Source organism: Astatotilapia calliptera, chromosome 17 (assembly GCF_900246225.1).
Source record: "Astatotilapia calliptera chromosome 17, fAstCal1.2, whole genome shotgun sequence".
Taxonomy (NCBI): Eukaryota; Metazoa; Chordata; class Actinopteri; order Cichliformes; family Cichlidae; genus Astatotilapia; species Astatotilapia calliptera.
This window is the reverse complement of record NC_039318.1, coordinates 26,753,382-26,765,532: the sequence shown is the minus strand read 5'-3', so window position 1 is coordinate 26,765,532 and position 12,151 is coordinate 26,753,382. Positions and strand designations below refer to the sequence as shown.

General features: G+C 39.8%; 1 protein-coding gene across 1 annotated transcript in view; it reads left to right on the top strand.

The window, feature by feature from the left end:
* Positions 1 to 1,416: 1,416 nt before the first annotated feature.
* Positions 1,417 to 12,151, top strand: part of snd1 (staphylococcal nuclease and tudor domain containing 1) — a 176,159-nt gene continuing 165,424 nt past the window's right edge. Inside the window, exons 1-5 of the mRNA XM_026146181.1 lie at positions 1,417 to 1,688; positions 3,686 to 3,835; positions 4,371 to 4,488; positions 4,670 to 4,751; positions 9,971 to 10,131. Coding sequence (XP_026001966.1) covers positions 1,614 to 1,688; positions 3,686 to 3,835; positions 4,371 to 4,488; positions 4,670 to 4,751; positions 9,971 to 10,131 — 586 coding nt within the window. The 5' untranslated portion in view covers positions 1,417 to 1,613. The remainder of the gene's footprint in view (positions 1,689 to 3,685; positions 3,836 to 4,370; positions 4,489 to 4,669; positions 4,752 to 9,970; positions 10,132 to 12,151) is intronic.

Here is a 12,151-nt window from a genome sequence, read left to right as displayed (position 1 = left end):
CAGTTTTGATGTGTTGTTGGAACACCCAAATGTGTTCAAGTTTCACCCATCTAGATTTTGAATTGAGGTAAAGTTAAAGAATCTGGGGGTAGTCCTCCTTCTTCATTACTCCATCCACTTTGTGCAATGTACCAGTAAAACTTTTCTCTAAAAGGCATTTGGCTTGTCCACATGTGCAGCTGCAACATTCAGTCAAGCTTGGCGGTGTTGATTTTAGACCAGAGTCTCCTTTCTTGGTCGATACAGCCCATGGAAAACTTGCTTCAGTGTGGACAGTGACCCTAGTGTTCCAGCAGTTTCCAGTTCATGGCAGCCTTGAGCTCTGATTGTTTGTGGGATGTTCCCGAACATCCTAACAAATGCCCTTCCATCTAAGGGTGAGAGTCCAGGTCTTCCTCCAGACTTTGACAAAGTGGTGAAACAACCAACTAACTTATACTTATGTACAGCTGTTTGAACTGATGATCTTCAAATCTACAGTTGTTTAGAATTAGCTCCAAGAAACCTTTCCAATGTCTAAACGAAACACCCAATTCTTATTTTAGTCATAAAACATGTTTGCTGTACAATCATTCCCCTCTGAAAAAAAGAACAGTTCAAACAGTTAAAGCCCAAAACTATCATGATAGTGATGAAAATGAAGAGTGTTTACAAATGGAAAAGCACTCTCTAGATCTGCATAATCAGTCATTAAAGTATGCAATTTCATAACTGCCTATATCACACTGCTCATATACAGAACACAGGTGACAAACCGAAGTGAAAAAAACAAAACCTTTATGCTTGGCATTCTGTTGGAGACATTTTAGCAGCATAGTTTGATTCCACTTCTTCCCTCCCTACTGCAAATCAGTACAAGGAATTTCTGAGAGATTGTGTTTATTCATTGATGTAATTGAAGGATGTGATATATTCAGATATTCTGATGGTTTCTTCCAGTATGATTAAACTGGAGAATCAATACAGGCAGTTTGGCCTTTTATTTGAAATATCACTTACACAGACCACTATCACACCAAGACTAAGCATGTCCTTCACGACATCCACAAACCTTCTCTTTGGTTTTCCTCTGTTCCTCCTGCCTGTCAGCTTCATATTCAATATCTCCAGTATATCCACTATCCTTCCTCTGCAAATGCCCAAACCTTCTCAGTCTTGCCACTCTAAAGCTAAAATTTGTGAATATATCTGCGTTATTTCACTGTTATTATTGTTTATAATACATATTCTTTGTTTCCATCGACCAACCTTTAATGTATTTTATTTGTCGCTTTGGAGGTGTGTGACGAAATTTACGTTTTTCCGACACGGCTTGAAGGCAGCGTTATAACTGGGGTAACACTGTGCTGACGTGTCGTACCTCTTGCACCGGAAGTCTTTATTTCAAGTCGCTTACGCGGTCAAAAAGCATCTCCATTAACTTCCATTGACGCTGGTCTCCAGACCCGGAAGTATTTTCACGTGCGTGGTAAAGTGTGTTTCCGGTATAACGTGTGTGTTGATCGGTGTTCAGCCTTTTTCTCTTGGCTTTCATTAGAACAGTCACTCACCTCAGAGTCCCAGCTCACTTGCCTGGTTACCCGTTAACGGCGTTGAATCTCAAACCGGTGGACATGGCATCTGTTTCGGGACCAGCTCAGACAGCCTCTGCTTCGGCTCCTCCTCTGCAAAGAGGAATCGTGAAGATGGTAAAGAGCCTAACGTGGATATGTGTACACACTGCGTGAGTGTAGGGAGGCAGCTAGTTAGCTCAGGGACCCAAGGGCTAATAAAGGCTCATAAAACTCATATAGCCTTAAGTGATCTTATTTGACGTTACAAATAATACGATCTGTTGAATGCATCTGTTGACAATGTGGTGCTGACAAGTTTAAATAACTATCTTAGGCGATTCGCCACTAAATCTGTTAGCCTGCTAGTAAGCAGAAGGAAACATTAGCATGGTCGCTATCTTGATAGTTAGCTGGAAACTATTTGGTTAGAAATTCAAAGTTTATTGGAATTGAGTTGTTTTAAAACCCACTGACTGGTTTGAGTCACATTTTCTTGTAGACGAATTACCTAGGAACTACTGCATTTTAGTAACGTGGGAGCTGTAACGACACCAGATGTTTAGTTTCTCAGCTAACGGCTATGCTAGCCAATAGCTAACTTATATTTACTTTAAAGCAACTGGTTATTTATATGAACAAAGTTCGTTGTGTCTGTAAACACTGTCCACTTTGTGTTGAGCAGTAGCGCAGACTAAACCAGTTTAATCAATGCTTCCCAGACTAGCGTATAAACTAAGTTGAGAAACTCCTGTCCTCTAGTTGCCGTTTCGCGTTTTGTCACGGTTTCCTGCGGGTTCCGCTGAAACATCTTCTAGCTTCAAAGTGTCTGTTAATAACGGCGGGGCTCCAGACATTGTAAGATAGTAGCTGGCTGATGTGTCCCGTCAGCTGAAGCCACAGACGAGGGATTTTCTCGGTGTGCTGGTTAAAACCAGCCAGAGAAAACTGACACGTAGCTGCAGTTTTCTTGCCCCCTATAATCTGCCATTCATCTCGGTTGTGTGTAACCTATGTTTGTCCATATGTTGCTTAGGGTTGAGTCATGGGAAACTTTATTCAGTGTCAGTTTTTTTTTCTCGTGTATTTTCAGTTTCAGCCTGGGCACTTCTGCTATCTTACTTTGTTTAAAACAATTTTCATATATATAATTGGTACATACAGATCCGTTTAAGCACCTCTCATGATGACAGTTTCATGGTGTGTTTCAATTAAGTCATTTAACATTTGAATGAGCTGACAAAATTAATAAGTTAGTGTTGTTGTTTGTTTGTTTTTTCAACTGCCCTTTGTGGCCCATACAGACCTCTGTACTTGAAACAAACAGACAAAAAACGACTGTCCAATTTCTGCACTCTATTAAAGAATGATGCTTCCCAGTCTTTTAATTTATTTAAATAGGACCAAATCACAACAACAGCCTTTGAAAACACTGAAAGAAGTTGATGCATTATGGTGCATGACAAGAAGTCTGAACAACTGTTTTTTTGTTATGAAGGAGTTTGTATTTGAGAAAGGTGATCAGTGAGTCAGGCAGAAAATTCAGGGTGTAGAGGGGAATGGATTCGTTCCCCCCCCCCCCCCCCACAACTGTCTGTTACTCGTTACAGCTACACCTCTGTTTTGCCTTTACTTGTAGGGAGTGGAGTCGGTTAGTGGGAGCACCTTTGATTTGATTTATCTAGAGCAGATCTTAGATCAACAACACCCAGTGATGCTTCCTGCAGACACCCTGGGGAGTTAGCAGATAAAGGTTGTTTGCTCAGATTTGTGTAAATGCCATGGTTGTCAAACCCGACAGGAGGTTATCTTTATTTAAAAAATATATCGTCTGTGCCATCACATGGGCTGATCTCGCCTTGCATTTGAATGACAGTCACCATAGTAACGTAGTACGAAGCTCCTTTCCAGTCAATTGTACAGGCACATTAGCATCCACACTGTTGATTTCCTCTTTTGCTGACTAATTGTATTTAATGTCACACCAATTTAAATAATTCCACAGCTTTTATTCACATCTGTGTGTGTGTGAAATTATTATGGTTTAAGAGCAGAATCTGTGGTGTTTTTAACCAATATTCGTACTTTTGCTTCTGTCGTACCGAACTGACCATTTATATTGTCTTCTTTGCCAGGTCTTGTCAGGCTGTGCCATCATAGTTCGGGGTCAGCCTCGAGGTGGCCCACCCCCAGAGCGTCAGATCAATCTCAGCAATATCCGAGCTGGGGCCTTGGCCCGCCGAGCCGCACAGGGCCAGCCCGACAGCAAGGACACCCCTGATGAGGTGAGTGGTTCTGTTGGTTTGTGTTTATATTTATGTTTGACACATATCAGTGTCAGTATGTTACCAATAATGGTGTGTCGTGGAAAAATCAGAGTCAGTGTGTTAAAGAGTAAGTGCAGGTCATATGCTTAATGAAATTTAAAGGACCTGCATTTGTTGATTTGGCTGGTTTCTCACATAAAGGAAATGTGCACACTTGCTGAGACATTGACCAAATGAATCAAGTCATTTGCATGTGCATCAGGGACATAGCATTAGTACACAATTTTAATTGTTTCAGTGACATATTTAAGAAGGGGCCAGCATTAGTGTGGCTATTTTCATGTCAATACAACACACCTTTATGCTGGTCTTGTGGCTGTGAACCTTGGAGGCTAAAGGAAGTTTAAGCTGTAGGTGGTTCCCCAACATGTTTTATCCAAAAGAAAGGATTGGATTTGTACCTGAGCCAGTATGTCTTTACTATTTGTTTACATCTACTGATACTGACATCTACTGATGAGTCAAATGTCACCTTTTCTTGTCTGCAATGTAGCCATGGGCCTTCCAAGCCAGAGAGTTCCTGCGGAAGAAGCTAATCGGCAAAGAAGTGTGCTTCACAGTGGAATACAAGAATATGCACAGGGAATACGGCATGGTCTACCTGGGGAAAGGTGTAGTGCCATTTCTTAAACTACAATTATGCTTCTTTTTAAAATTGTAACTTTAGTTTGTATTTCTATTATAAAGCCATGTCATTATGTGGAAAACATAGGTTGCTTGCAATTTTCTGATGGTACATTGCGGTAGACTAGAGATGGTAATACATTTTCTTTGTCTTTCTTTTTATTTTAGACACAACAGGTGAAAACATTGCTGAGTCCTTAGTGTCCGAAGGCCTTGCCACAGTCCGCAGGGAAGGATTCAGAGGGAACAAGTAAGATTTTTGGTTCTATTCTTTCTGTTATGTATTAGTGTTTGTTTTAAGAGTTTCATTTTTTATGATTTTTGGAATCTTAAACATAGTTGTTTTTTTTAACCAGTTGGGAGACTTTTTTTTTTTTTTTTTTGCATGTAGCTTCTGTGTATGTTTTAATTATGTTGAGAAAAAAAAGGCACCATAGCATTGCAGCTGTGTAAAAGTAATTGTCATAAAAGTATGTAAGTATGTAGTTGAGATCACAGGCATGGCTGACACATGATTAGACAGTACTCGTGAATACTTCTCGTGGGACACGATGTCAACACGTTTAGGTGTTGCTGCCCATCCGATCCCATTGCATTGTGGCTGATGCAGAATTTATAATAAGAGTTTAAAAAGTACACTTACTGGATAATATATGTATTTTTTTTTAAATCAGAATATTTGAAAAACAAATCGCCCATAATGAGTAATAAACTTTTCTGTTATTGTTTAAAAAGTGCAGTATGTAAGTGAGTGAGGGAAGACACACCTGCAGAAATAAGATTCAAGAAAACTATCCACTCACAATGAGTTCTTCGACTGCTTTCAAGAATGTTTTGTTTATACAACATATGTTTGGGATGTGATATGGTTAAAATGTCAGGGTGATGGTAGCAGGAGTTACTCGAGTCTGTCAAGGTCAGTGCAGACGGCCTATTCAGAAAGACCAGATAGAAATGTACCTGATACATCCTTCTTCTGTGCTCAAATTGTTTTGAGGCTTGTTTTGTCTTGTCTTGTCTGGTTATTGATTATAATTGTTGTATCAATGAGTGCTCTACATCTCTAAACCCTATGTTACGTCTATGAAAGCTTTAGCTTGGTAGTGAAAGCAAAAGTAAATAATTACTCAGAATCTTCTCCAGCCAGATGACAGCACAGCAGGTCTAGACCTGATCCAAGTTGGTAATTTCACAATTCTAATGAATGGTTTTGTTTTTTTCAAAGACATGGTCTAATTTGATCTGGATGGATATAAGATATCCTTTATAAGATAAAGATGTCATCTATGTGCAGAGACTAAAACTAGGAACTAGAAACTAAAATGAGGATGTTTTAAAAATAATGTGGCCATTTGTTTTATTAAGTGAGAGAAACATTACTGGCATCATCAGTCTGCTAACATGACAGCATTGTCATTCAGACTGGGTCACTTTTAGTCCTTTCAGCTTCATTGCTTACATGCAAATGATCCGTGGCAACATGCATTATATAACACTGGCTCCAGTAAAGAGTAGACAGACTTTCAAACATTAGGTCTTTATGGCTTTGTCATCAAGACAAAACGAAAGTGTGTATGTTTATACAACAGCGCTTTAAGACAGGGAAATCAGAAGCATACAAGAGATGAATGTTTTTATCTAAATGACGAGGTAGAACGTTAGGGTGTACATGCTTTTGCCACTTAGGGTGTTCTCCAAGGTGGTTGGCATCTCAAAGATACACGAGAGACATGTTCAGTCCCAGTCTTGTGCATTTTATCTGCTGCTGTGACTGCAGGCGGTTTAGATGTTTGCTGTGCTGAAAGTGACTGAGCACCCTGGTAACTTTGCCATAACAGTAGCATAGACTATCCTATGATGTCAGATGTAGTAACATTTTTGCATACATGAAGCTTTCAGGTGGCATCTGCATAGAGTGCGTGCTATGTACAATTTTAGTTGGTTGTATTTTATGTGTTAGGGTGCCATAATCAAATATGTTGGCACAACAAACCATAAGTGGGTCATTATATATGTAACTGATATTGTAGATTTGTTCCACTTAAAGATTGCTGGCTCAGTCAGTGCTATTAAAGTAATTTTGATGTCAGAGAGTTTAATTTGCATCTAAACACTTCGCACTTGGAACAGGGAGGAAATCACTTTTGGCAACATGAGGTAATCTTCTTGCTAAGGCTTATCGCAGTACAAAACTGGAAAATCCGTAGGGAGATATACATAAGTCCTCAACTAGTTAGACTGTAGAGAATTGAGATGGAGCCAAAGTATCCCAGATGGTGGCAGCATTACCCTGCTGCTATATCAGTGTCCCTCTGAAACTCTTTTCTGCCACATTGCCCTTAGGCAGTAATTCCCTAAATACACTTGCACATGCAGAGCTATAGGACAGAGTGCTGTATATCCCCCCCAGTGGCAGTATTTGCACATTACACACATTACAAGCAATTTGACTCACGCTGCTACATTTATATCTTCCAATATGAACAGAGATGATGTGACTATTTTGCAACTAATGACCTATTTCAAGCATTCTGCGCAATGGCCTAGAACAAGCACTAATGTAAATTATGCTTAAAGTGTAAGCTGGCATCATTTGGCCAAAGGGGGAACCCATTATTCAGGAAGGACTCGAGGCCTCAGTTTTTTGCGAGTGCACTAACCAACAGTATCATTGCTCTTCATGACTGGCTACATTGATCATACAAACTATGGTGTGATAATTATGGAGCTGATGATAATGATGATGGCTTTGGACAGTGCAGTTAAACATGTGCTCAGAAACTGAAGCTGCAGCTTAGCCTGTTCACAAATTTGGTGCACAGCAGTACACCATGTTAGGATGGTACTGTATTTAATGACACTTTTTGTAATGCTACCAGCGCCATTTATAAGAAAACTATTACTATTCTGTTTTTTTTCCTTTCTTTTTCTCCTTTAGAAGTTAGAATTGAAATATGTGTTTAGCTTTCATATCGAAGCTAACAGATTCATCATTTGAATGATTTTTGCTTTGACTTGATCAGTCGTAGAAAATGCTGTCTGTAGTGCTGAACCATAAGGGGACTGTATTGAGTTCAGTCATCAGTCTCGTCTTTTTAGTGTTGCATCTTAGCCTCTGTCACTATGTCTGCCTGCTTTTTCTTTGTAAATTGGTAATCTGTTTACAAAGAAAAGCTAGACCCTGAAAATTGGTTAGATTCCAGTGTGTTGCACTTTCCTTGTGAAATATTAAAGCCACAGGATGAAGGGGGAGCTCGACTTATTGGTTTATAAAGCCCACCCATCAGAGCCCCCCCCCCCCTCCCGTTGCTTCTTTTTAACTGGAGCCCCAGAGGAGTACTGGTTGAGGGGTGTAACTGTCTGAGGGATAAGCTGTTTTTCTTCTAGGTCTCACTATTCACAGGGAGTGGAACCCTTCCAGTCAAGTACACCAGGGAACACGACTTACTATAACCTCTTCGAACTGTATGAAGACTAGAGGGAACCGTTTACTAAAGTTCCGCATTTTTGTATCTGTTTATGGTATTTTGGGTTGCACAAGGGAGACATGAGGTGATGAAAGATTTAGCCTACAGCATGTTCAAATATAAGGGAATTGGAAAGCTTCTCCTTGGCCCTTGTTTCTCCAGCAGTCTTGCTCAGTATTTCGCTCTCTCACCCGTCAATATCTGTTTTGATTTGAAGTAGTGTTGGTTGGAAGAGTTGCTGACCTAAAAAGAAAGCGGTCTATTTGGAGACATGGATAAGTTTGCTATCGTCTTCCTCCACACATGAAGTTATTTCTATATCTTAACCAATCTCTGCTTATGAGTTGCTCTCCTTTTATTTTGTGGCTTTATTATTTTTCTTCAGTCTGCATTCCTTGATTGCATTCTTAGTTTCTCTTTCTGTATCTTTGTAGGTTTCTGTTCCCGTCTGGTTCTTAAATACTAAGTAGCTTAAACAAAATGGACTTCTTACAGAAAAGTTTCACCATTGTTGCTCAGTAAGCAAGAAACTGTTTCAATTCAATCTGAAGTTTGTAGCTAAATCAGTGTAGAGGGGAAAGTGAACTTGACTGCATTTTGGGCGCGTGGCCAAAAGCCCAATTAAGTGCACACAGCTGGAGATGGGGGGGGGGGATATTGTGTGTCCGTATGTGTGTGGCATTTTAAATGCGAGCCACTTTGTTGGCTCTGCAAAGTGAAGCAAGATGCGAAAAATTTCAATTTCTCTGTTTATTTTTAAAAACCTCTTGTCACAGACCGCAACTCCCAGTCGGTCGGCCTTTGCTTCTTGGAAAAACAAAAACCCGCCGGCCAATTGAAGTTCTGAATAATTAAAGTTGTGCGAGGCCTCTCAAATGGCATTAGGCTGCACAATTTAGGAAGCCAGCATGGAATTAATTATGGCGTTTGTAGCCAGCTGCGTGGCTGCTTTTGAAGGAGCTGTTAAACACTGTTATTGTCGCTTCACAAAATGCTCAGATACATTTTTAAGCAGTTGTAATCTGGTCATCAGCTGGTTGCCAATAATACAAGAGTGCAGTTTTTTTTGGAACCGGCACTTAATTTAACAAAGCTAAAAACCATTGCAAGCACGTACGGTCCTTTTCTTTTTTTTAATTATCACTTTTGCATAGCTTGTGACAGTTTTGTTGTGTGGGAATAAAAAACCTCCAGTTGGGGCTGTAGTTCTGTGAATTTGCGATGAAGCCAACATGACAGAAGTCAGTTGTTGTAATTGTAGTTATTGTTATGGTAATTTTTTGGCCTACTGGTATAGAGCTTTGAATCGACAGCCGGCATAAGAGAAGCATGTTGAACTTAACAAGGGTAGCGACTCTACAATCAAAACCTTTTCCTGCTTGTTAAATACAATGTGTGTGTGTGTCTCTCTAACCAGTGTGAAATTAATTGCAGCTTGTTAACACGCTGAGCCAGTGGTGGTTGTCAGAACGGTTTTATGGTGCTCAAAGACCCGCTAATCTTTGTAGGTGCTGTTTGTAACATGTAACAATATTTAACTCAAGCTGTTACAGCTTTAATGCACCTGTGTTCTTTAACAGAAATCATTTAAATTTCAAGGTTGGTGAGAAGCCACATATAAAGTAGTGCCGCAGTGGCAAGGTTTCATGCTGCATTGCGTTTTCACCGAAGGGAATCTTTTATAGTTGCCATGGAGTTTTTCGTTTTGGTCTCGCGGTTTGTTAAAATTAGAGAAACTCAACTGCCCCTGCAGTGATGAGCCCACACACTGCGGCTGCATTCAAGTTCTCATAGAATAGAGGGCTTGTCAATTGGCAAAATATCTCTCCCATAGTTTTCCACATATTTAAAATTGCATCACAAAGCTCATATAGAGAAAAGTTAGCGATGTTATTTCTTGCATATACATTTAGCACCATACAGATTTTACAGCTTTAAGAGCGGTCAAAATTTTGAAAAGTGTTTTTTGTGGGTGTTCATTTTTTGGTTTTGGTTTTTTCAGTCCAGAGCAGGCCAGACTGTGTGACTTGGAGGACCAGTCAAAGGCCTCTAAGAAGGGTTTGTGGAGCGAGGGTGGTGGCGCGCAGACTATCCGCAACATCAAGTACACCATAGAGAATCCCCGCAACTTTGTCGACTCCTTGCACCAGAAACCTATCAATGGTAAGGAATATTAGATGGACTTTTACCTCACTCTTGAAAAATGAATGTTTGGCCTATGAAGAAAAACAATACATGAAAATGTAAAAAGAGATTACATACATAACCTCTGTTTGTTTATTTGGATCATGGGCCTCATGAGCACTACATGTTGAATTGTACTAAATAACTTTAGAGCAGGAAAGTTTGGGCAGTGCTGTTTTTTCCCTTTAATATTGTGATCTGTAAGATTCTTCAGAAAAACTGATCTTATTTAAAGTTAAGACTCTTAGATCATATCTTTATAAGGCAGCAGAAATCAGTTGATGTGGGCTTGGATGTTTTGTCCTGAATATCCACTTCATGGCATGTAAGGGCACACACTGTCTCGCTCTTCACCAGCTCATTCCTTTGGCCCTCATCTCGACCTATTCGAGGTGTAATGTGCCACTCTATTTCGAGAAGAGTGCCGGTAACAGTGGTTAAGCTCATTTCACCACCCTTCTGCGGAATAGAAAAATGAACAAGGGGCACTTTTTCTTTCTTTCATTTCTTATTCTTGCCATTTATGAGAATCTCAGGGCTATTTTAAAATTGGAGGCAGCAATCCAGTTGAAGTATTCTACACACAAAAAATAGCTGTTTAAAAATGGGTATGCCAGTTTCTCTCATCTGCTCATGCTACTCCCTGTTCCCATTGACATGCATGTAACACCTGTACATTCACATGTTCTATAGAGAGAAACCTTTAAGACACTGAGTGAGCCGATCGCAGAAGATTATTTAGGTGTGAAATTCCTTTTTTTAACAGTTACCTAAAAACCTGTCTAGATTAAATGCCCCTGCATTGAAGTCTGTTGTAATGCATATAAATTGGTTGTTTTTTTCCCCCCCACACAAAGAATTATGAAAGAAGTATGTACTGGGAAATTATGAAGCATACATTCAAGCTGACCACAGTCAAAGTGCTTTATTCATGTAGTGTCAGTTCAACAACAAAAGTGATCTCAAGGGAGTTTAAATTAGAGGTGGGAATCACCATACATCCCACGATACGATATTATCACAATACTTAATGCACGATACGATATTATTGCAATTTTTTAAAAATATTTTGCGATATTCAGATTCTGTACATAAAGGTAAACTTTATCAATATTCATTTTATCTAATAACAAAGTCTCACACTCAGTCTTTCTCTCATTTCACTCAGTTTTATTGTTGACAAACTGAACGGTTTGTATTACAGTCTAGTCCAACTTAACTGAATGCAACCATCTGGTACAATTAAATGGTAAATGACCTGTATTTATATAGCGCTTTTCTAGTCCCTAAGGACCCCAAAGCGCTTTACATATCCAGTCATCCACCCATTCACGCACACATTCACACACTGGTGATAGCAAGCTACATTGTAGCCACAGCCACCCTGGGGCGCACTGACAGAGGCGAGGCTGCCGGACACTGGCGCCACCGGGCCATCTGACCACCACCAGTAGGCAACGGGTGAAGTGTCTTGCCCAAGGACACAACGACCGAGACTGTCCAAGCCGGGGCTCGAACCGGCAACCTTCCGATTACAAGGCGAACTCCCAACTCTTGAGCCACGAACCACGAACGATTATAGCTATTCTGAACTATGCAATTTGTGAAAACTATGCAGCCCCTTCAGCAACTGAAGAATTTGAAAGTAAATTAAAACAAAATCTAATTTTACATTTTACATAATGTAAAATTACATAATTTTACATTAAATAAAAAAGTTTTAAACTAAAATATCGATTTCTGCTGTACCTGTATCGATACATTATTAGCAAACAAAGTATCACGATACTACACAGTATCGATTTTTTTCCCCCCACCCCTAGTTTAAATTATAAGGTAAAAACACCAATCATCAGACAGTCCCCCATGAAGTGACATGTGGTGACAGTGGAGAAGAAGAACTCTTAACAAGGAAGAGCAGACAGACAGAACAGGCTCTCATTTTTTGCAAATACTCGAAATAAAGAGGATTAAAAAACAGACTGCGAGAGACAGTGGA